The 26026-nt window shown below is 44.1% G+C and overlaps 1 protein-coding gene across 2 annotated transcripts in view; it reads left to right on the forward strand.

Annotated features, from left to right (window-relative positions):
* Positions 1–26026, forward strand: part of bub1 (BUB1 mitotic checkpoint serine/threonine kinase) — an 89020-nt gene that overhangs the window by 39588 nt on the left and 23406 nt on the right. The window contains exons 12-19 of one of the 2 annotated variants that reach the window (XM_070885759.1): positions 1046–1174; positions 2864–2995; positions 4966–5065; positions 5156–5222; positions 6148–6307; positions 6425–6512; positions 7232–7497; positions 20263–20406. In XM_070885759.1, the coding sequence (XP_070741860.1) occupies positions 1046–1174; positions 2864–2995; positions 4966–5065; positions 5156–5222; positions 6148–6307; positions 6425–6512; positions 7232–7497; positions 20263–20406 (1086 nt within the window). The remainder of the gene's footprint in view (positions 1–1045; positions 1175–2863; positions 2996–4965; positions 5066–5155; positions 5223–6147; positions 6308–6424; positions 6513–7231; positions 7498–20262; positions 20407–26026) is intronic. The other variant, XM_070885760.1, reaches the window with a different exon arrangement.

Here is a 26026-nt window from a genome sequence, read left to right on the forward strand (position 1 = left end):
GTTCATGTTCTGACCGACTTGTGAATTTCCAGCATTTGCTGTTTTTATTTCTTTGTTACAATATCTGCATCAGTGAATGTTAATCCTATTATTGTATTGAAATCCGTCTGTTGACCAGGTGTAAAAGCATAGTCCTTTTCTCCTGATTTATCTCTGCAGTCAGCATCGCTGTCGCACTGCTATTTCATATGCAAATATTTGCTGCTCCCACAATGGAATTCTAGGACTGGGCAGGATTTGACTAATTGAACTGCTAACTGGCTCCCACAATTCTATGGCGACTTGTTCGACAAATCAGGGAGCTCTGGGTCACTCTCTCAGGTCCAGAGTTGCAGCATTGCACAGAATATCTGGCTAAACCTGGGGACACCATCTCATCACCGCTGTCCTCAGTCCTTGTTCTAAGAGAAACGCAATTTGCATTTTAGCACTGAAGTTGTACTTGGTGCAATGCTTCAGATAACATCCCTCCTGATCAGAGTTGTTTTTACAGTCTAGTTGGGAGCCACAACAACAGATCCCTAGGATACACTTGCTGATATTCCAACTGTAGTTTAACTCTTGGGAACTTAAAGGTCTTTGTCTTGCAAGTCTTCAGTTACTCGTTAGATTCATTCTCGCCCTTGCGCAGCCAGTGGCAGGACTTGCCACCATAGAAGAACCTGTTACTACAACAACCGAGCAAGTGATGGATGCCTCCTTGCAGAGACAGTCTATGTATACTCTTGGCTAACTTTCTGAGCCTCTGTGTGGTTCTTGACTACACTTTGTCAATCATCCTATGTGGCTCTATGAGCTGGTTATTACTTTCTTGGTCCCTGTATGCCCAATTCTTGGCTACTTGTAACTCAGTATTGGCTACTCTAAGCAGCTGATGCTCCTTTTAGAAGGGGATGGAGCCTACTACAAAACTGTTTTTTTTTAAAAAAGGGCAGTACCTCTAATTTACTTGTTGTTTTTGTTTGTAAATGTTCTTCTCAGCAAACTAAAGAATCATAAGCTTGCAAATAGATTATTATATTTAATTGTTGGCTTTAAAATTCAGCTCTGACAGGAAATGTTTCAGAATTAATTGTGAATAGATCCCACACTCCAAACTCGTCATTTGGCTTAGTCCAAGCTACTCCATCCAAAATCCGACCTTCTCCAACTGTTTGTACCAAAGAAGCATTGGGTAAGAAATTTATTTCAGTTAGCATTGGTAGTTAGTACATGAAAAACGTTAAATATCTCTGTAACCTCCTCCAGCCCTATAACCCTCCGAGATCTCTGCACTCCTCCAAATCATGCCTCTTGCGTATTCCTAATTTCCATTGCTCCACCATTGCTGGCTGTGACTTCAGCTGCCCATGCCATAAACTCTGGAATTCCCTCCCAATCCTCTCCGCATCTCTACCTCTCTCCTCCTTAAAACCTACCTCTTGGCGACCTGTCCTACTATCTCCCTATGTGACTTGGTGGCCAAATTTGTTTGCTAGCCCTCCTGTACTGCACCTTGGGCTGTTTTACTATGTTAAAGGTGGTGTATAAATGCAAATGGTAGTTGTTTTCGTGTTCCCTTTGTATCCTTGTAGTCAAAATCCAGGAAATCCTGACAATTCTTTCCTGAGAGATGAAAATGTCAGTTTGAGAACTTTGAGGAACAAAGGAGTCTGTTTGCAAATCATAGAAGCAGTTTGAGATCTCAGTTAAGGTTAACATCTTGGAGAAATAACTGGACAATGTGAAATTCCCAAAAGAAAGGCAAATGCTGTGTATTTGAAAGTTATTTATGTGGCATTAGCTTAGTCCTTAGAGTGCAAGCTTTTTATTCATTCAGTTAGGTGGAAGGATGTCTGTTGTAAATATAAAGCTGTTGTAAATATAAATATGTACCTGTTAATTGTTTTTGTAAAATTTGACATTTTAAACTTAAAATGAGGCCTGATGCGATGCTCTATTACCTTTTGAAGACTGGAGTGAAAGCTTATTGAGGCATAAGATAGATCCAGTAGTTAAAAGCAAATATTAGACGAGGGACCGGATTTTCGGCGCTTGTTCGTTGCACTACCGTTCTTAGCTCGAACATTCGGCCTTTACGTCTGCGTCTGGAGTGCATCGGTAAGAGAGGTGTTGCACAAGCATCCGCGGCGCAAACCGCGAGTTTCGGCAACTTTATTCCAGGGCCGGGAACACTGCTAGAGAAGCCTTGGCAGGGAGAAAAAAAGAAAAAAATTCCGAAAACATTTACAAGACCCATATCTATTGAAATCGCTGCAAAAAATTTAAAAATAAAAACTTTAACTTACCTTTTTTGCAGGTGTTCATACTTGCATCTGCTGGCAGGGCTGCACCGACAGGTTTGACCTGTCGCTACTCTCGGTGTGGCACACTAGTTGGGAGTGTGCCGAAACTCGGATGCAAATGCAATCCGAATCGTTGCATGTCGGCGCACCTCTCCCCAGCGGTACTTGAAAGCGCCACCGCAAACAGGTACCCGAGGATCCCGTCCGGGCTTTGCGACCGGCTTTTTCCTGCGGAGGATCAAATTGCGGCGAAAACCCGGTTGCAAACCTTGTGAAAATCTCGCCCCAGGATTCTTAGTTTCCTGAGCACATTACCGAAAGCTTGCCTAGATCTCAAGGCTAAGATAGTCACTGGAAAAGGTATGGGAAGTTGAAACTGATATGAAAGTAATTTTAAATTAAGAGCCAAAATAATCTAAAGTTAGAAAACTTCCAAAGACATAACCATCTCCAAAATAAATGATTTTTATAATCTAACTTGTGACGATGTTGCAACTAAAAATGAAATTCAGATTGAGCAATTTAGACCTAGCTGTAAACGCACAGCTGAAGGTAACTTCTCTCTTTTCTTGCGGTAGATGCTATAATGGACATGTTTCAGGCACCAGTGATCCCTGAAGTACCTCAAGTGGATGAAAATGCTAATACTTTTGCAGAGGAACAAATGGAGGTGCAAGATGGAGATTCCAAAGCATTTTGCAATAAGGATGGTAAGTCTATATGAATTTCTCCATATTGTATTTCATTTGCCATAGTCCTAGCCACTTGAATTTTTTGGGGGGTTCTTTAGTTTCTTGTCTTGTCAGACTGGACTTTACTTTCTAGTTTAGTATTGGCCTAAAATTTGCGGTTGGATGCCTCCGAATTTGACCAACTTTCATTGTATTTTCCGAATCCATTTGTTACTGATGATTAATTCCATTATTTTGCCAGCTATTGATGTAAGACTAATGGATCTGGAGGTAGCCAGGTTTGTATTATCACCTCTTTGAAGATGGGTACCATATTGTTTTGGTTTCGAGTGCAGTCTGACCTCTCCTGTATTTGACATGCTGATTATGAACTTCGCCTAAATTTTGATTCTAATCTCACTTATCGGTTATATGGCATCTGTCCTTGGGCATTAATGTGTTTCTAGCACTTTGCAGGACTCAGAACTCCAACCCAGTGCTGTCAAATAATTATGTTTAGTTGTAGAATCTAGTGTCTTCGCTATTGAATGCCTAACATACTTTAAAAAAAAAAAAAGTTTATACTTCATTTTAACCCCTTATGTATCCTTCAGGGATCTGATTTTCTTTTTGCCATGGGTTAACCATCTGGCATTGCTTCTTTGGTACCTGGGTTGAAATTCAATTCACACAAATGGGATGAAAGTCTGTTATGCCATCTTTACTGTGCCATGCTATGTAAAATGAGTTTGAAATGAGACAGCTCAGTTTGTAGTGGGCATGGGCCACAATACAAAATATTCATAATTAGGCAACATATTCCCCATTTCAATCCAAGACCATAAAAATAACCAGTTTGTCGGTAAACTGTAAACCTGTAAGTCACAAAGCCCTATACAATCCCAGTGAGCTAAAATTAAAACTCCTCACACAATCTCCTACAGGTGTCAGACATGGCTCAGTGGTACCCACGCTCACCTGAGTCCGAAGGTCATGGGTTCAACTTCATACCAGGTGTCAGACCTAGCTCAATGGTCTTGCCTCTGGGTCAGAAGATCTTGGGTTCAAGCATCATTCCAAAAGACTGGAGCACATGATCCAGGCTGACATTTCAGTGCCAGTCAGAAGGAATGTTGTACTGTCGGAGTTGCTGTCTTTCAGATGAGACATAAACCGAGGTCCTGTCTGCCCTTTTCAGGTGGACGTAAAAGATCCCATGGCACTTTAGAAGGAGCAGGGGAGTTCTCCTCATGTCATGGCCAACATTTATCCTTCAACCAACACCATTTTAAAACTGATTTATCTCATTGCTGTTTGTGTGACTTTATTGTGTGCAACTTGGCTGCCATGTTACCCTACAACAGCGACTTTAAAAATATATTATCAGCTGTCATGTAAAGTGTTATATAAATGCAGGTTTTCTTTTGTTTCTCTTATTTGTCTTTCCCAAGATCGTGTCATAGTGGAACTCTACTTCCTCAGCAATCCCTTCCCACGAAAGTCTCCAGGCTTTTAAAACCCAAGCTTGCTATTGCCTGATCATTATTTCCCAATTTATCTCATCTTTGCTTTTACTGTGTAAGCTTACTCGTGCTCTACAGTATAGCTTTGGCCAAATTTTTAAAGGCTGATACCAAACTAACTTTTAAGGTCCCTGACACTAAAACTGGTGTTTTTGCAATAATGGAACAGTGAGGAAATGGGGGTAGGGTGGGAACCTGATGAGGACGCTCCATCTGTTTATGACAAAGACCTCTGCCTGGTGCTTTCTCTCAATAATGCAGTTGAGTGGGGGATCAATCTGTGGCACCGTGCATTGGTACTACACCTTCCTATTTATCTTTTTAAAATCTCAATTTTTCACGCTCTTCCTCTTATTGTATACAAAAGAATTTTCACTAGCATAAAAGATGTATGGTAGCATAGATATTGGTGGAAGTTTCTGAAGCGTTCTGAGACTAGTTTGAATAATGCCACTTTATTTTGTTGCCTCTGTTTTTCTCCTCAAGACAACCGTCAACCATCAATGGAAATTCTGGGTATGAACTTTGCTCCACCTTCCACTGTTCCATTTTCTATCTTTGAAGATGATTCTGGTGATACAAATAGGTATAGCAAACAGCTTCTTGTAACCTTTTTTGAAAAAAATGTAGCCAGTTGGACTCCTGTTAATTAACAATGTGATGTTGATTTGAACAGTAAACCTGCAGAATCGATACCTTTGGAAGAATTGACCGAGAAACAATCCACAGCTCGTAAAGCAAAGGTAAGACTTCTGTTTTTTTTTTGTTGCCCAATCAACAGCATGGAATGTTCCAAAGTGCATTTTTTTGAAGTGTAGCAATGCAGCAGCTATTTTGTGCACAGCGAGGTCTCACAACCAGCAATGACATGAATGATCAGTTAATCTGTTTGGGTAGTGTTCAAGAATGAATGTTGCCAGGACACCTGGAGAAGTAGAACCATGGCATATTTTAATTTCTTACTGAACTGACAGAATAAGCAGACAGGACCTTGGGGATTTAATGTTTCATTTCAAGGATGGTACTTCTGACACTGTTGCATTCCCTCAGTAAAACACTGGAATGTCAGCTTAAGATGATCTATTTCAGTCCTGTAACGGAGCTTGAATACAAACTTTCTGACAACAAAAACAAAATTGCTGCTAATTGATGCTAAACGAATGTGAATTTTATAACCACCGTTAGGTACTTTGTATAGACCACACAGAGAGAATGTGTCTTGGTCAAAGTTTATGATAAATGATATTTCCTGAGTGATGCCAGTTGAATAACTTGGAAATGAAGTCATAAATTGGCATGATCTGCCTCAGAAGTAGCCATGATAGATTCCATTTATACTTGCTATCTTTATTTTCCTGTTGAATTCAGTAAGTATTTTCATAACTCAATTGATTGAAACCACTTTGTGATGTCACATGATCATTATGATATCATAAATTTCCTCCCCCCACTCCCACCCCAACACAGAATGGGGAATAAAGCCTTGAAATCACTCAATGCTGCCCACCTGCTCCATGTCTTTCAATGTCTGAGAGTAATGTGAAAACTGTCCCAATAAATCAGCAATAATGTCGCAATTCAGTTGTTAAGGCAGTATGACCGGTTAACAACAAGAATTAAATTTGTTTAATTGACTATGAATTTGATGTAAAAAAAACTTTTGTTCAGGAAGTAGATGATCAAGCTGTTTGGGCCACGTGTGATGATAGAACCTTGGCAATTAATCCAAATGATACAGAGGATTTTGCCCTTGCAGCACCACTAGCATCAACTCCATTCTATGGGGTACCACACCAACCAAAGCAAGATTCACAGGATTACAGTGAAGGTAAGAATCTGTTTTGTGGTGGTGTTCAACTTTAAGCAGTGATTGATTTCAATCCATCAAAACTGGGTTATTTGCAGTGTTATAGTTTATAGATATAAACTTTGAATATTCTTCCAGAAAACACACAACCTAATAATGATGGGCACATGGTTCTTCATTCATCACAGGAGGAATACATTCAGCTTGTCAAATTCAGAAAAATTAGGTAAGAACTGCTGACACCAAGGGTACTCAATTTTATCTGATTTTATTGGGGTTTAGTAACTTATTTTCAAATCTGTCCAATTTAAAGAATTAATTTAATTAACTACATTGAATTCTCAAGAAAGATGCTTGTTTAAAAAAAAAATTGTACAAATAATGAATTGTAATGGTTGACGTGGTATCTTCATCTATTACATGAATAGATTAATACAATACAAGGGCATCATCTAAAATCCGGATCCCTTGGGACCGAGGCCATTCCAGACTTCATATTTATCCGGACTTTTGAACGTGTTTCTGACGTCACGAATCCGGAAATACCCGAGCCCAAGTTCTAGTATTTCCGGATTTCGGAACATCAAAGAGTGTGTTCTGGCCCCGCCGAGGAGGTGTGCGGCTGGGGCCCAGCCGAGGAGCTGTCTGGGCGGGGCCGGTGGCGAGGAGACCCCAAGGTACGGACAGCGAGGCCAGAGATCGAGTAGTGGTGGGGCCCTGAGGTCGGCAGCGTCGGTGGGTCCGGATTCTGGAACCTTTTACGGATTTTGGACGACCTTGCCACAGATCGTTCCAGATTCCGGAATTCTGGATTTTTGACGCTGCACCTGTATTCCATAATGGGGGAAATAAGTCATTTAGGAATTAAAACAATTTTATTGGTGATCAATTAAATCTCTCTTTCTCCAACTCTCTCTTTCTCTCACCCCAACCATTTTTGTACAGTCCAATTCAGGATCTAGAATCAGAACCCATCAATAATCCATCAGCCCTTGCCGCTGCTGTCGACCCTAGCATTAATTGTTGGGATGCACCAAATGAACCACCAATCTCTGAGGAGTTCCAGGTGGTTGAAGAGAGACTAGAATCGTGCAGCCTGCTTAACCTTGAAGAGTGTCTCAAACCTGAACAGTCATTTTGCTGTCTACAGGAAATGCACTGTAGTGATCTACAGTTTGATGAGGAGCCGGTTGAAACCCCAACAGAAACTGGTAAATGTAACCATCCGCACCACATTTCCTATAACCAGGGGAGTTATTGTTGTGCAAATGTAATGGAATAGCGCCTATTTAAATTGAGTTTGCCACCAGTACTTATTTTAATTGAAATCTTTCAAAGAATATGATTAGCTTAACATCCTTTCCTGTTCTTTCTAAACATTTGCTTTTAAGCAATTTGCATTTATTTAGAACCTTTAATATAAAAATGTCCCACGGTATTTCACACATGGAAGTGGACAAGAAACTAGATGATGAGCTGCGAAGAGCGATATTAGGAGGGGTGGGGGGGGGCAGCGGGCGGAGCAACAGAAAGCTGAAGTTTGGAGAAGACTTTTAAAGGCAGAGACTTAGAGAGGGAGTTCCCGAGAGTGGGGCAAACCTAGCAAAATGCTCTGCCACCGATGGAGTGAGAGCTAGAAGAGATTGCAGGTGGGGAAAAACTGGACGGATTTAAAGATGAAGACACGCTTAATTTTGTACATTGGGAGATAGAGCCAGTTTCAGTTAGCGAGGTCAGGAGTGATGGGTGGGGGAAGGAGGGGCTGGAATAGTGCAGAGCAGGATACGAGCAGCTGTGTTTTGAGCAAAGTGGAGTTTGTGGAAGGAGGGAGGGCATTGGATAATTGGATAAGTTTAGAGGTAACAAAAGCACGGCATGAGGGTTTTGGTGGTACAGCGTCAGAGGTGAGCAATGTTATGTTGTACTGTGCAAATAGGCAGTCTTGGTGATGGGTGGTATTTGTGCTTTAAATCTTAGTTCTGGATATCAGGATGTCAGGGTTAAGGTGGTCTGCTTCAGTCTGAGTGAGTGGCCTCGGAGATGGAATCAGTGGCTTAAGGTATAGAGCTTATGGTAGTGCTAAAATTATGTTTTTTGTCTCCTTGGTGTTAATTTGGATAAAGTTGTGGCTCAACTGTACTTTGATGTCAAAATTGCAGCCTCATAGCTGAAAAGCCAGTGATTCCCAGTGCCTGGAAAGGGGGAGGGGAAAGAGTGGCGGTGGGGTGGTTGTAGGAATTACTGAGCCTAACCATATGAGAGTACTAAATTAATGGATACTAATCAGATGGATATGCGCCATTTCAGCTTTAGCACACTTCGTGCTTAATGATTCCCTTCTGATGCTTTCAGCATTCACTCGTTAAATTAAAATATTCAGGAAATATACTAAAGTTATTCCTGGTTCTTTAAAATTTTTTTAGCATAAGTACTGCAGATGGTGATGCTCCTTTAATTGTTGCCCTAAAACCTAAAGCATAGGAAATTAATGGAAAAAGTTGATACAACTTCCAACACAATATTGAATTAGATTCAATGTCTTGATCATGCAGGCAAGATTCATGCAGCATTGTGCAAAAAAAATCACTTAATTTCCTTTTGCTCTAGTCTCTCAATTTGTCAGATGTTGAGCTTCAAAGATATAAAACCACAAAAAATTCCAATCTAAGCAATTTGAAAAGTTATTGAAAACTAGGGTAAAGGGTAGGGAAGCAATGTTGGCTCCTTTAAAAACTGAAAGCGGTGATATTGTCAATGATAAGGAAATGGTGGACATACTGAATAATTATTTTGCGTCAGTATTTAGGAAGAGGATAGCGTGCCAGAAATCTCAAAGAAACTAATATTAAATCAGGGACAGGGACTCAATAAAATTAACGCGGAAAGAAACAGTAATGAATGAAATAATTCCACTCCATCATCATCATCATCATCATCATCATCATAGGCAGTCCCTCGGGGTCGAGGATGACTTGCTTCCACACAAAATTTGCGGATGACACTAAGTTGGGTGGCAGTGTGAGCTGCGAGGAGGATACTATGAGGCTGCAGAGTGACTTGGATAGGTTAGGTGAGTGGGCAAATGCATGGCAGATGAAGTATAATGTGGATAAATGTGAGGTTATCCACTTTGGTGGTAAAAACAGAGAGACAGACTATTATCTGAATGATGACAGATTAGGAAAAGGGGAGATGCAACGAGACCTGGGTGTCATAGTACATCAGTCATTGAAGGTTGGCATGCAGGTACAGCAGGCGGTTAAGAAAGCAAATGGCATGTTGGCTTTCATAGCGAGGGGATTTGAGTACAGGGACAGGGAGGTGTTGCTACAGTTGTACAGGGCCTTGGTGAGGCCACACCTGGAGTATTGTGTACAGTTTTGGTCTCCTAACTTGAGGAAGGACATTCTTGCTATTGAGGGAGTGCAGCGAAGGTTCACCAGATGATTCCTGGGATGGCAGGACTGACATATCAAGAAAGACTGGATCAACTGGGCTTGTATTCACTGGCGTTCAGAAGAATGAGAGGGGACCTCATAGAAACGTTTAAAATTCTGACGGGTTTAGACAGGTTAGATGCAGGAAGAATGTTCCCAATGTTGGGGAAGTCCAGAACCAGGGGACACAGTCTAAGGATAAGGGGTAAGCCATTTAGGACCGAGATGAGGAGAAACTTCTTCACCCAGAGAGTGGTGAACCTGTGGAATTCTCTACCACAGAAAGTTGTTGAGGCCAATTCACTAAATATATTCAAAAAGGAGTTAGATGAAGTCCTTACTACTAGGGGGATCAAGGGGTATGGCGAGAAAGCAGGAATGGGGTACTGAAGTTGCATGTTCAGCCATGAACTCATTGAATGGCGGTGCAGGCTGGAAGGACAGAATGGCCTACTCCTGCACCTATTTTTTATGTTTCTATATGTAAAAATGAGTACTCAAGTGACTGATGAACTCATTTTAAACAGTGGAAGATGCTTGTGCGTGAAGTCTTTTAACGTGGAGTGGCCGTTGCACACTGGGCCACCACGCGGGCTTGACAAAGCAAGGTCTTGGTCCAAGGGGATCCAAGACAACTGGAGACCAGGCTCTGCCGCATGTGCTAATACATACACACAAACTCAAACATACTCCTCCTGTCCTCCTTCCTTCCTCCTTCCCACAGGACATCTCTCTACGTGGAATTTATAGTACGCAATGTGAACCTCACGACCTCACTGCCTTGCCATTGGCCTGTGCTGCACCTTCCCTTGGTCTTGTCAACGCTGCTCCACCTTTGGGCTCCGCCCTCTTCGCTCCTCCATGCCTTGTCTGTCCTCTCCTCTCTGCTTCCGATCTTCCGATCTCCCGACCTCTGGACCTCGCAGCAATTACTAACAAGACCGCGCCATGTATGTGCTTCTACCAAAAGATAATAGCCTGGAATTTCTTCGGAGCTGCTTCATTCTGCCACCTTAACTTTGTTGGAAGCCACACTTCTGGTGCAATTATGCTGGCAGGGTGGGAGCAGCTCCAAGAATATTTCGGGCCAATATGTAACTGTCCACACATCTTAATAACTTGCTTCTATGATAACAAACTTATGGGTCCATGCCTGAAATGTCAACTCCTCTGTTCTCTTTCCCACAGATGCTACCTGACCTGCTAAGAGTTTCCAGCATTTTGTTTTGTTTTGGATTTTCAGCATCTGCAGTTTTTTTTTTTGCTTTTTGTTTATATTGACAAACTTGCAACTTGCTTTCAATGCAAATTGCTTTCCTATATTGTACCATGAAAGAGAAACGGCTTAACACAAACTTTAATACAATAATAAATAACAAAAAAGGGACTCGAACAACTGTAAAGCAGGCAGATCTTTGGCATTTTCAATCAATGCATAGGTTACTGTAAGGGAATACCCCACAGGACTTTCAACAGGAGGCCTTAACCTCCCAGGATATTCTGGCAGCAGTTCCCCATTATCAATCTCATGGAGGAACAATGTGTTCGAAGGCTGCGCTTCAAGGACGTGGTCACAGAGCTCTGCCACATTCTGCAACCAGACGCTGAGCCTCAGATTAGGGTGAGGACGACTCTCTCTGTCAAGGTCACCAATGTGCTCAATTTCTTCGTCATTGGATCCCTCCAGTGTGCAACAGAAGATATTTCCAATATCTCCCAGTTTGCCATGTATTGCTGCATCTGCGAGGTCACAGATGCTTTCTACAGAAGGAGGAGGGATTATATTTCCTTCCCCATCACCAGACAGAAGCAGCACAAGCGTGCATGTGGCTTTGCCAGGATTGTGGGCTTCCCCATGGTGCAGGGCGCCATTGACTGCACGCAAGTTGCTTAGTGGACACTGCATAACAATCCGGAGGTATTCTGTAAGCGCAAAGGGTACCACTCACTTAATGTGCATTTGGTGTGCGACCACACACAGCGAATCTTCACCGTCACTGCCCGCTATCCTGGCAACAGCCATAATGCATTCATCCTGCGCCAGACCGGTGTGCCAGCTCTCTTCCAGCCACCATACCAAGCCCATGGCTGGTTGCTTGGTGACGAGGGTTATCCGCTCTCCACCTGGCTCATATAATGAGAGGCATGCTGCCACCAGGAACATCATCGAATGGACCATCCAAGTGCTCAAGCAACGGTTCCGTTGCCTTGACCGCTCGGAAAGAGTCCTCCAATTCGTCGTCACCTGCTGCATGCTGCACAATGAATTCCAGGCCAGTACCTGGTGGGTCTACATGTCCCTATCATTACATCAATTTCCCATTCCATAGCAGAGCTCCAAACTGAAATGCGAGACAGCATCAAATATGCAACATTCCAATAAATTTTTTATCCTAAAACATTAACCAAATATATACAATTAAATTCACACGTCACACTTGTGCAAAATCTTTTATCCTCTTAAAACTGCATTTACCTATTCTATTGCTCCTATGGAGTGTCTCCCCTGTGGCTGCAACATGGCTGGTGGAAGGCTGCTGAGTGTCAGGGCCAGAGACTACAGATGGCCTTGCAGGATGTCCTGGACCAGCTCTGGGCCTGGAAGGCCCGGCTGTAGACTCGGGTTGGGCGGCTGCAGTCAGGGCTGGCTGGGTGACGGGCAGCGACACGGAATGGCAGTAGTGGGATCAGGAATGCTGTCGTCCTGTACAAGGACAGCAGATTCCTACTCCACTGACCCACTGCCACTCCCTCGGGGCAGCACCTCAGCATCCAGACCAATCTGCTGCAGCACAGATTGGTGGCCTGCTGTGACATGAGATCCCAAGTGGACTATGCTGGACCCAGCGATGATGGCAGCAGTCAGAGCTCATGCGACATCGAGCTGAGAGCAGTTGTGAATTTCCATGCCAGCAACCATTGACTTTATTATAGCTTTAAGACGTCGCGTTGCTTCTGCCTGTACTGCAATGAGGCTGCCACATCGCCCATGACTCACGTCATGAGGTCTGGGTTACCATGGTCTCTCTGGGAGTCCACCATCATCTGCAGACTAGTAATGATGGGCTCCATAGTGTACGCAGAGCTGTGTACAATGCGGGAGGTGGACTCCCCCCATGCTTCTTCCCATTGCTGAGAGGCTCTCGGGCACCCTTGCCATTGCACCGATGACAGCACAGTGCATGGCCGTCACCCTTTGTATGAATGCCTCCCCATCGAGGTCCTCATCTGAGTCCTAAGCAGCAGAACTCGCACGCGAACTCTCGCTTCGAGGAGCTAGCCCCCGAGCTACCCTTTCCCCTTGGCCTTGCTGCAGCCCGCTTGTCCCCGGTGCCTCACCCAGTGCAGACCCTTCCAGTAAGCTAACCTCTAACGAACGCGTCGTACCGGTCTCTGAGATGGGTGAGAGATGCAATGACATGGTGCTTGGGTTCTCCTCCTCCTCTTCTTCGTCACTCTGATGGGGGCGCTCAGGGACATGCTGGTCATCTGCTGACTGATTATCTGAAAGCATAAAGGCACAAGACTTGTGTTAAGGTGAGAGCTGGGGCACAGAAATGCAGCAAGGAATGCAGACAGTATCAGGAGCTGGAAAGTGATAAAGCTTTATCGTGTGAGGGGGAAGTGGGATGAGAAAAGGAGAGGGGATAAAGACACCGTTGTTGCCCCCAGTGGGATCGATGTCACCGACGGTCAGTGCGCCCACCACCTACTACCCAATGAGCCGCAGCACTTGTTCCTCGAGGTCTGAGCTGCTAGAGCTGAGGTTCACTTCCACCTGTCCTCTTCTGCTCCCTCCTATTGTGTATCATCTTGGCCTGCAAAAGAAACAAATGTGTGTGAGTCAGAGTCCAGCTGTGTTTCTGGGGAATATGCCTGCCGTCGTTGAATAGCTGTGAACGTAGGCAAGGCGTGAGTTTGAGTAGTTGCAGATGTTTGGTGGGGCAGTGGTGGTTTGCACAGTGTGCACAGACAGAGGTTCAGATGTTGGTTTGTAGGACTTATTGAAGCATTTACTTACCTTGATCACCTGACTGAGATCATTGAACTTACGGCACTGTCAGGCTGTGTTCCACGATACTACTGGCCGAGACCTCCTGCGTCACTTCCCTCCACATTGCCCTGAAGACCTGGGGCATTGGCCTCCTTCCACTTGCCAGCCACTGCCCCCACCAATGCGTCATTAAACCGACGAGCTCTCGCCCTTCGATCTGGATTAGGAGCAGGCACAGCAACAAGGTGGTGACAATGAGCAGCTGCAGCTGGATAGAAGCTCCTCTTTCAGAGCTGGAATGAGCCAGTGTGAAGAGTTGAAGGATGATTGCTGAATACAAGTCACCTGAAATTGGGTGGCGCTCCTGACACTTGGAGAGAAAACATATTAAAGGGGTAGGGAAGTGGGATTTGAGTGGACAGCTGGACTGTGGGGCTGGCACCAGCAGAGAATGGCCTCCTCCTGTGCTGTTATTTCTACGGTTTGTTAGTAATCAGATCGCTGTATGTAAAATTTAATGATTACCTTTCACATTTTTATTTGACAGACAGGTATTTGAGTGATGTTGAGAGGAAATCCCATAATACTTTAAAAGGGGAGAAATTTGGCTGCTTAGCGGCTCCTGTTAGCGCCGCTGTGGGGTGAATCCTGCGCCGCACGCCACATTCGCCGGCCCCGTAGCGCCGTAATTAAAAGCGCCTTGGCACCTTTCGCCATGCAGATGGTGAAGTCAATGAGCGTGCAACGCTCGCTGGGGGCCCAATCTGCAAACTTCAGTAATGCCCCCTCACGCTGACAGCACCAGGGAGCGGAGGCGTGAATCAGCCGGTTGGTGGGGCGCTGCTTAAAGGTATGCGCCCCAGTACTTCCGTTCCAAAGGTCATTTATGCATGCCAAAGAGCGCATGATGTATCTGCAGCCAGATAAATGCTGCTTATTCCCCAGAGTGTTGCGGGCTGTCAAAGGCCTTTGCATTTCATCCCACAGTGTATCGCCATTCTGCACTCCCTGAATCATTGGGGGCTGGTGTGCAGACTCCAGTGACCCTCCCCATCAATGGCTGGAAGGCGCCTTCGCCAATGCTCACTCCCAAGTACACCACAACTCATTTTCGGAATCGCTTGGAGCCTAACGCCACTCACCTACGTCATTAGCGCCTGATTTAGTGTTCACCTTTCTAAGTTCCCGAGCAACTATGGCGGTGCGGCGTTGGAGTTGTCCATGAGGGTCCAGGTCTCGAACTTCATCTTGAAGGGTGGAAGATGCCTGTGCGTGAGTTCTTTTAACGTGGGGTGGCCGTTGCACACCGGCTACCACACGGGCTTAGCTGAGCCAGGTCTTGGTCCAGTGGCAAGGGCGTCCAAGACATCTGAAGGCCAGGCACTGCTGTATGAGCCTCATTGCCTACAGTGAGATGCGGGCCGTAAGCTCGGTGCTGAGTAGCGCCCTTCAGTGAGATGGTAGGTGATCCGAGGTTTGGCTGGGGGCAGGCATTGGGAAGGTCAGAGGGTCCATTTTGTGGGGTGGAGATCAGGGTGTTCAGAGTGGAAGGAGGAGAGGTCAGGGTGGTCACAGCCATTGTGCTCACCACATGCTGGAGGAGAAGAGGCCCGGTCGACGGTGGAGGAGAAACCGTGAAGTCAACATCTTCACTGAGGCGTACAAAAGCATGGGCCTTACAATAAACATGCGTAAGACAAAGGTCCTCCACCAGCCTGACCCCGCCACACAGCACTACCCCCTTCCCCCCCAGTCACTCATACTTTCCATACCTCTGGAGCCTCTTAACAAGAGCAGACATTGATGACGAGATTCAACACCGCCGCCAGCACAGCCTTCGGCCGCCTGAGGAAGAGAGTGTTCGAAGATCAGGTGTTCAAATCTGCCACCAAGCTCATGGTCTACAAGACTGTAGTGATACCCGTCCTCCTGAATGGCTGAGAAATAGGAACAGGAGAAGGCCATACAGCTCCTCAAGCCTGCTCTGCCATTCAATAAGATCATGGCTGATCTGATCATGGACTCAGCTCCACTTCCCCGCCTGCTCCCCATAACCCCTGATCCCCTTATCGTTTAAGAAACTGTCTATTTCGGTCTTAACTTATTCAATGTCCCAGCTTTCACAGCAAATTCCAAGATTTACAACTCTCAGAAGAAATTTCTCCTCATCTCTGTTTTAAATGGGCATCCCCTTATTCTAAGATCATGCCCTCTAGTTCTAGTCTCCCCCACTAGTGGAAACATGCTCTCTGCATCCACCTTGTCAAGCCCTCTCATCATCTTATATGTTTCGATAAGATCACCTCTCATTCTTCTGAACTCTAATGAGTAGAGGCCCAACCTACTCAACCTGTTCTCATAAGTCAACCCCCTCATCCCCAGAATCAACCTAGTTAACCGTCTCTGAACTGTCTCCAAAGCAAGTATATCCTTTCGTAAATATGGAATCCAAAACTGGACGCAGTATTCCAGGTGTGGCCTCACCAAAACCTTATATAGCTGTAGTAAGACTTCTCTGCTTTTATACTCCATCCCCTTTGCAATAAAGGCCAAGATATTATTGGCCTTCCTGATCATTGCTGAACCTGCATATTATCCTTGTGCTTTATGCACACGTATCCCCAGGTCTCGCTGTACCGCGGCACTTTACAATCTTTCTCCATTTAAATAATAACTTACTCTTTGATTTTTTTTTTTCTCTGCCAAAGTGCATAACCTCACACTTTCCAACATTATAATCCATCGGCCAAATTTTTGCTCACTCACTTAGCCTGTCACTGTCCTTTTGTAGATTTTTTGTGTCCTAACACATTGTTTTTCCTCCCAGCTTTGTATCATCAGCAAACCCCCAACCCTGTTCTTTTATCTTGTGCAGTAACCTTTTATGTGGCACCTTGTCAAATGCCTTGAAGTTCAAATACACCACATTTACTGGTTCCCCTTTATCCATCCTGTTTGTTACATCCTCAAAGAATTCCAGCAAATTTGTCAAACATGACTTCCCCTTCATAAATCCATGCTGACTCTGCCTGACTGAATTATGCTTTTCCAAATGTCCTGCTACTGCAAATGGACTCCAACATTTTCCCAACCACAGATGTTAGGCTAACTGGTCTATAGTTTCCTGCTGTTTGTCTGCCTTTTTTTAAATAGGAGCATTACGTTTGCAGTTTTCCAATCTGCTGGGACCGCCCCAGAATCCAGGGAATTTTGGTAAATTACAACCAATGCATCCACTATCCCTGCCGCTACTTCTCAAGACCCTCGGATGCAAGCCATCAGGTCCAGGGGATTTATATGCCTTTTAGTCCCATTATCTTACTGAGTACCACCTCCTTAGTGATTGTGATTGTGTTAAGTTCCCCTCCCCCTATAGTCCCTAGACTATCCACTGTCGGAATATTGTTAGTGTCCTCTACCGTAAAGACTGATACAAAATATTTGTTCAGAGTTTCTGCCATCTCCATGTTCCCCGTTACTAATTCCCCAGTCTTGTCTTCTAAGGGACCAACATTTACTTTAGCCACTCTTTTCCTTTTTTTATACCTATAGAAACTCTTGCTATCTGTTTTTATATTTTGTGCTAGTTTACTTTCATAGTCTATCTTCCCTTTCTTAATCTTTTTTTTAGTCGTTCTTTGCTGGCTTTTAAAAGCTTCCCAGTCTTCTGTCCTCCCACTAATTTCGGCCACTTTGTATGCCCTTGTTTTTAATTGGATACCATCCTTTATTTCTTTAGTTAGCCATGGTTGGCTATCTTTTTTCTCGCACCCTTTCCTCCTCACTGGAGTATATTTTTCTTGGACCATATACAGTAGACACCTCAAATTGCTGGAGAAATACCACCAAAGATGTCTCCTTAGGATCCTGCAAATCCCCTGGGAGGACAGACGCACCAATGTTAGTGTTCTCGACCAGGCCAACATCCCCAGCATCGAAGCACTGACCACGCTCGACTAGCTCTGCTGGGCGGGCCACATTGTTCGCATGCCTGACACAAGACTCCCAAAGCAAGCGCTCTACTAGGAACTCCTACACGGCAAGCAAGCGAGCCCCAGGTGGGCAGAGGAAACATTTTAAGGACACCCTCAAAGCCTCATTGATAAAATGCAACATCCCCACCAACACCTGGGAGCCCCTGGTCAAAGACTGCCTTAAGTGGAGGAAGTGCATCTGTGAGGGCGTTGAGCACCTTGAGTTTCGTCGCCGAGAGCATGCAGAAATCGAGTGCAGGCAGCGGAAGGAGCATGTGGCAAACTAGTCCCACCCACCCTTTCCCTCAACGACTATCTGTCCCACCTGTGACAGACTGTAATTCCCGTATTGGACTGTTCAGTCACCTGAGAACTCACTTTGAGTGGAAGCAAGTCTTCCTCGATTCCGAGGGACTGCCTATGATGCATTCTTTCAGTGCAGAGACTCAATTTCACGGGCGTCGAGATTGATTAACACCTGGCGCTAAACTTACAACTTTTCAAAAGTTAATGCCTTAACAGGGATGTATCGAATTTCTAGCCCCAAGTGCCTCCTTTGAAGCCATGTTATAGTAATGTCCTCAGAACTCTGCTGCCAATTCCAATGATGGATTGATAGAACAGTCTTCAAGTTCCCCATTTAACTGAAGGCTGACAGGAAGTATTGCTGAAACACTCCAAGCCAGGACTTAAGCTCATGGGTGTTATGCACAGACGAGCAATACAGACAGCTTTACCTTCTTTTATTCAAGTGACAAATCCCCAGGCCCAGATTGGTTTTAAAGGAAGTCGGTGAGTACATTGCAGATGTCCCAACTATAATCTTCCAAAGTTCTCGCCATTCAGAAACCGTTCCTTTTAGATTGGAAAGTTGTGCATGTCACACTGCTATTTAAGAATGGCAAGAGAGGGAAACTTGGGAATTCTAGACTAGCTAGCCTAACATCTGTTGTCTGCATGTTGCTAGAGTCTATAATTAAGGATAGAGTGACTCAACACCTCAAATTTTCAGTTGATCAGAGAGACCCAGCATAGATTTGTGAAAGATAGGTCATGCCTGACAAACTTGATTTGATTTTTTTGAGGAGGTGGCTAAAGTGGTGGACAGGGGAATGTCTATGGATGTTATTTACATGGACTTCCAGAAGGCCCACATATAAGACTGTTAACTAAGGTAGAAGCCATGGATTTGAAGGCAAATTATTGACCTGGTTAGGAAATTGGTTGAGCGGCAGGAGACAAGAGAGTAGAAATGATGCGTAGGTATTCAAATTAGCAAGATTAGGGGTGTCCCGTAGGGGTCTCAACTATTCACAGTATTAATTAACAACTTAGATGATGGCATAGAAATTCATATATCCAGATTTGCCGATGATACAAAGATCGGCGGCATTATAGGCAGTGTAAATGAAAGCATACAATTATAAAGGGATATTATCAGATTAAGTGAATGGGCAAAACTGTGGCAAATAGATTTCAGTGTAGGCAAATGAGGTCATCCATTTTGGCCCTAAAAAAAAAAATAGAGCAGGGTACTTTCTAAATAATAAAAAGCTTAAAAAATGTGAAGGTCCAAAGAGACTGGAGGGTCCAAGAACATAGATCATTTAAAATATCATGAACAGGTACATAAAATAATCAAAAAGGCTGATGGAATGCTGGCCTTTTATATCTAGAGGACTAGAGTACAAGGGGGGAGAAGTTATGCTGCAGCTGTACAAAGCCCTGGTTAGATCACACCTGTAAGCAGTTCTGGACACCACACCTGAGGGAGGATATATTGGCCTTGGAGGGAGTTCAGCGTAGGTTTACCAGAATGATTCCTGGATTTCAAGAGTTAAGTTATGAGGTGAGAATATGCAAGGTTAAGAGGTGATCTGATTGAAGTTTTCAAGATACTAAAGAGAATAGATAGAGAGAAACTATTTCTGCTTGTTGAGGATTCTAGGACCAGAGGATATAGTCTAAAAATTAGAGCCAGACTTTCCAGGAGTGAAATTAGGAAACACGCACAAAGGGTGGCAGAAGATTGGAACTCTCTTCTGCAAACGGCATTTGGTACTAGATCAATTGTTAATTTTAAAGCAGAGATTGATGGCTTTTTGTTAACTAAAGGTGATATGGACCAAAGAATATGGAGTTAGGTGGTAGATCAGCTATGATTGCATTGAGTGGCGGAACAGGCTCAAGGGGCTCTATGTTCTACGTTTGTTCCTATAATAAAATGAAGCAAGGGTTATTATTGCATTTACAGTTGCATTAACACAATTTTAATCTGTTGTCTTGAATATAAAAAGTGATATGGTCTTTGGGTGGAATGGATCATTGGCTCATTTCCTTCTTTCATTTGATGTTTTGTATTCGAGAGATGCAGTATAATTTTGATTTGGGAATTTGTGAAGTCCATGAAGCTTAGTGCTTTGCATCTGTATTGGTGCCGTCGAAACAAGAATATCTGGAGTTAACCAATAGTATAATTTGACCAAAGTATAACATTTTAAATGCATTAAAGTGAACTATGGAATGTTATGAAAACCTTCATTTTTTTTTTCTCTCTTCCTCTTTGTCTAGGTGTAATCATTAGAAATCCTTGGGACAAGAATCTTATCAGTGAACTTCTGTCAAATCTAATCAAACCATTGAGCTCCTACGGTTCTTTTTTAAATTCGGAGGACAGTATGCCTATCGTCAGACCAAAAATCAACCTCCGTTTAGGTAAGTAGCACAACTTAGTTGGTGCCTACTCATTTTTTAAAATTAGTTATATTTCCTTATGTACCATAGTAAAGCGTAGTATATGCTGCTTTGCATTCCATAGTTTTCCTGTTCGGGTACAAGAGTAACTAATTTGCACCCCAGTTTTTTTTTTTTTCTTTTCCTTGCCTTTTTGGGAAAGAACCTAGCTTGGTGCTATTCCCTGATGACCAAGCTACTCCAACATTTACTGGCAATTATCCATATGCAAACCTGGTCCAAACTATAACTGATGCTGAAATATTGCAATTAATTTTGTAGCAGATTCTGAGGGAAGATCTTTTGTACAATATATTTTTAATTTGACATATTGCTCACAACAAGACTTTTACTGAAATAGCTTGGCAACTGTTTTGGTTTTTGCCACAAGACAGAGTGTGCCAGTTCAAACTGTCACAGGATGGGAGATTGTCTTTAATCATGTCTTTGGAACTTGATTCCCCATGTCCATATATGCGTTTGGCTGCTGCCCCAGACCAGAGTTCCATTACTTCTATCTCTCCCTTTTTCCTCTTTGTTCATTACCCGACGAAGAGACTCAGTGTCCGGTGCCTTCTCGGATGATTCTCCTCCACTTTGAGCGATCTTGCCTTCATGCCTCCTTCGAAGGCTTGACTCCCTCATAAATAATTCCACAGGTTCCCTCTGTGCCTCTGTTGGCATTCTTTGAAAGGCCCACTGAGGCACTCGTCGCTGCCTCCTAGCTAGCAGCAACCCAAATTGTCTCATCGTACTGTCTCCCCACCCTAAGCGCCTTCTGCGAGCTAATCTAGTCAACCTCCTGCTCTACTGACTATATCGGTAAATTAGGTATCATCGCCCCTCTCCGCATTTCCCTTCAAAATATATGTTCACTTGTAAATAAGGGCCTTGTCATCCATCACCTGTTATAGTGAACGATCAAATTGACATGGCATTGACTGAGACATGATTGAGGGGCTACTTTCCACCATATTCCATGCCCAAACTGCCATGGTGGTGGTGTCATTGTTTCGAAATCACCCCTGGTCTGTCTCCCTACACCTTCGACAACTTTTCCTTTCAAAGGGATAGATTACTTTTGTCGCAGTCAATTAGGATGTCATTTGTGACCTTGGTAAGAGCAGTTTCAGTATTGTGGCATGGGCAGAAGCCTTGCGCCTCTTTTTAAAAAAAAAAAAACCTTATTCTGTACAGTCCACCCAAATACCACACCAATTTTCTCAATGAGATATCTCCTCTGCTTTCATGCCTCTGCACTGTGACTTCTCATCCTTGGTGATTTCACCCTCCATCTCAACTCATGTTCCCTCTCCTCCCTTAATCTATTCATGGTAACTCCTTCACCCATATACGCGCCACCCTCCTCAATCTTCTTATCTCACGTAGCCTTGCTTAGCCCCTCCGTAACCATCACTGACCATTTCCTTCTATCACTCTCTACCCATACTCCCCTTCCCCCTCCTAAACCCACTTCTTTTTGTATCTGCCCCGGGAAAAAACTCTCCGTCAAGTCCCTTACCACTGCACTTTCTAATTGGCAATTACCTAGCCTTTGGCCTACTATTCTCCATGTCATCTCTGCAACTACTGATTTACTATATCACACCCTCTCCATCACCTTTTGATGCCCTTGTCGCCACTAAAATCATTACACTCTCTCTCCCTAATCGTTCCTCCGGTATACCCCTCATCTCTGCTCCTTTAAGTCCAAGGGATGCAGACTTGAATGTCTGGTGGACAACTGATCTAATCATCCAGCACCAGATTTGGATAGATCATAAAAAGCAATACCAGGTCCTGCTCTCCATCTCTAAAACCGGCCACTGTATTACGATCATCCAGGACGGCAAAAAATAATACCAGGCTTCACTTCACCACTAACCGTCTTCACAAACCGCCCTCTCCTGCCTCCTCTTCCCTCACCTCCAACAATGTGAGGACCCTATTCCTACTAAATTGCTGGCAACCCAGCTTTTCTTCCTGGCTCCCATGTTAGCGGATACTGTGAAGGTTCTCTCTCCTCCGGTATTATCCCCCTTTCCTTCAAATCTATCGTCATTAGCCCTTGATCCCGCCGTACTTGCAAACTATCGCCCCCATCTCCAACCTGCCTTTCCTCTCCAAAGTTCTTGAAAGCGTTGTCGCTTCCCAATTCTGTGCCCAACTTTCCCAGAACTCCTTGTTTGAATTCCTCCAGTCAGGCTTCTGCCCCTGCCACAATACTGAAACTGCTCTTACCAAGGTCACAAATGACATCCTAATTGACTGCGACAAAAGTAATCTACCCCTTCTCGTCCTTTTGGATGTGTCTGCAGCCTTTGACATGGTTGATCAGAAAATTCTGCTCCAACGCTTCTTCACCATCCTCCAGCTAGATGGGACTGCACTCGCCTGGTTTCATTCCTATCTTTCCAGCTGTAACTATAGAATTACCTGTAATGGCTTCTTTTCCCAATCTCGCACTGTCACCTCTGGTGTTTCCCAAGGATCTATCCTTGGGGTGGGGGAGGGGGGGGGGCGCTCCTATTTCTTATCTACATGCTGATGATACCCAGCTCGACCTCTCCTCCACCTCTCAAACCCTCCACTGTCTCTACTATCAGATTGTTTGTCTGACATCTGGATGAGTAGAAATTCTCTCCGATTAAATATTGGGAAGACTAAAGCCATTGTCCTTGCTCCCCACCACAACTCCATTCCCTTTCTACTGATTTGATCTCTTTCCCCGGCAGTTGTCTAAGGCTGACCAAGTCTGTTTGCAACCTTGGTGTCATATTTGATTACGATTGAGCTTCCGACCTCATATCCGTTCTATCACCTAAGATTGCCCATTTCCACCTTCGTATTATTGTCCCTCTCTACCCTTGCCTCAAATTATCTGTTGCTGAAACCCTAATCCATGCCTTTATCACCTAGGCTATTCCAATGCACTCCTGGCTGGCCTCCCTAGTGCTACCCTCCATAAACTTGAGGTCATCCAAAACTCTGCTGCCCGTGTCCTAACTCGCAACAAGTCCTGCTCACCCATCTCCCCTGTGCTTGCTGACCTTCATTGGTTCCCAGTTAAGCAATGTCTCGATTTTTAAAATTATCCTCCTTGTTTTCAAATCCCTCCAAGGCCTCACTCCTCCCTATCTCTGTAACCTCCTCCAGCCCTATAATCCCCCTAGACCTCTGTGCTCTGCCCATTCTAGCCTTTTGAACATCCCTGATTATAAATGCCCCACCATTGGCGGTCATGCCTTCAGCTGTCTAAGCTTTGGAATTTCCTCCCGAAATCTCTCTGCCTCTCTACTTCTCTTTCCTCCTTTAAGACACTCCTTTAAAACTTACCTCTTCAACCAAGCTTTTGGTCATCTGCACTAACATCTCCTTATGGCTCGGTGTGAAATTTTCTTTTTTGCTAACACTCCTGTGAAGTGCCTTGGGGTGTTTTATTACATTAAAGGTGTTATATAAATGTTGTTATTGAAAATGTCATTTAAATCATGGCAAAATGTATAACCATTCCTGTCATTGTTGTGAATGAGTATAGATAGTTGTTGGGCAACAGAGAGAGCACCATGGTACTAATGGGACACTGAAGGAAGGGGACATGGGCATAAAACCACTGAACTGCTGTATATGCACATCAGGTTAACCAATTATAGACTGGCACTGATTGCAACCTTACAAAAGGTCTTGTCCATCAGCTACAACTGGCATTCAGATTGGAAGTGATTCCCACAGGGTGATTTAGGAAAGAGTAGATGGAGGATAACTTAACAGGGTTATATTATGAGGACACATTTCATAGATTAGGCTTGTATTCCCTTTAGTATAGACCAAGAAATAATCTAATTGAGGTTTTTAAGATGATTAAAGATAGATAGAGAGAAACTATTTCCTCTGGTGCTGAAGTCCAGAACAAGGGGCATAATAAAATTAGAGCTAGGCCATTCAGGGGTGATGTCAGAAAGAACTTCTTCACACAAAGGGTAATAGAAATCTGGAAAAATCTCTCCCAAAAAGCTGTTGAGGCTGGGAGTCAATTCAAAATTTCAAAACAGAGATTGATAGATTTTTGTTAAGTGGCCCTAGAAATAGTGGATGCATTGATCATTTTCCAACAGTCTATCGACTCTGGATCAGTTCCTGTGGACTGGAGGCTAGCTAATGTAACACCACTTTTTTAAAAAAGGAGGGAAAGAGAAAACAGGATAGACCGGTTAGCCTGACATCAGTAGTGGAGAAAATGTTGGAATCAGTTATTAAGGATGAAATAGCAGCGCATTTGGAAAGTAGTGACAGGATCGGTCCAAGTCAGCATGGATTTATGAAAGGGACATTATGCTTGACAAATCTTCTGGAATTTTTTGAGGATGTAACTAGTAGAGTGGACAAGGGAGAACCAGTGAATGTGGTGTATTTGGACTTTCAAAAGGCTTTTGAAAAGGACTCTCAAGAGATTGGTTGCAAAATTAAAGCACTGACGTGGATAGAGAACTGGTTGGCAGACAGGAAGCAGAGTTGGGATAAATGGATCCTTTTCAGAATGGCAGGCAGTGACTAGTTGGGTGCCGCAGGGCTCAGTGCTGGGACCCCAGCTCTTTACGATATACATTAATGATTTAGTTGAAGGAATTGAGTGTAATATCTCCAAGTTTGCAGATGTAACTAAGCTGGGTGGCGGTGTGAGCTGTGAGGAGGACGCTAAGAGGCTGCAGGGTGACTTGGACAGGTTAGGTGAGTGGGCAAATGCATGGCAGATGCAGTATAATGTGGATAAATGTGAGGTTATCCACTTTAGTGGCAAAAACAGAGGCAGAATATTATCTGAATGGTGGCAGATTACGAAAAGAGGAGGTGCAATGAGACCTGGGTGTCATGGTACATCAATCATTGAAAGTTGGCATGCAGGTACAGCAGGTGGTGAAGGCAAATGGTATGTTGGCCTTCATAGCTGGGGGATTTGAGTATAGGAGCAGGGAGGTCTTATTGCAGTTGTACAGGGCCTTAGTGAGGCCTCATCTGGAATATTGTGTTCGGCTTTGGTCTCCTAATCTGAGGAAGGATGTTCTTGCTATTGAGGAAGTGCAGCGAAGGTTCACCAGATTGATTCCCGGGATGGCAGGACTGATATATGAGGAGAGACTGGATCGACTGGGCCTGTATTCACTGGAGTTGAGAAGGATGAGCGGGGATCTCATAGAAACATATAATATTCTGACGGGACTGGACAGGTTAGATGCAGGAAGAATGTTCCCGATGTTGGGGAAGTCCAGAACCAGGGGACATAGTCTAAGGATAAGTGGTAAGCCATTTAGGACTGAGATGAGGAGAAACTTCTTCACTCAGAGTTGTTAACCTGTGGAATTCCCTACCGCAGAGAGTTGTTGATGCCAGGTCATTGGATATATTCAAGAGGGCGTTAGATATGGCCCTTGCGGCTAAAGGGATCAAGGGGTATGGAGAGAAAGCAGAAAAGGGGTACTGAGGTGAATGATCAGCCATGATCTTATTGAATAGTGGTGCAGGCTTGAAGGGCCGAATGGCCTACTCCTACACCTATTTTCTATGTTTCTATGTAAGGGAATTAAGGGTTATGGAAGTAAGGTGG

Source organism: Pristiophorus japonicus, chromosome 7 (genome assembly GCF_044704955.1).
Source record: "Pristiophorus japonicus isolate sPriJap1 chromosome 7, sPriJap1.hap1, whole genome shotgun sequence".
NCBI classification, from domain to species: Eukaryota; Metazoa; Chordata; class Chondrichthyes; family Pristiophoridae; genus Pristiophorus; species Pristiophorus japonicus.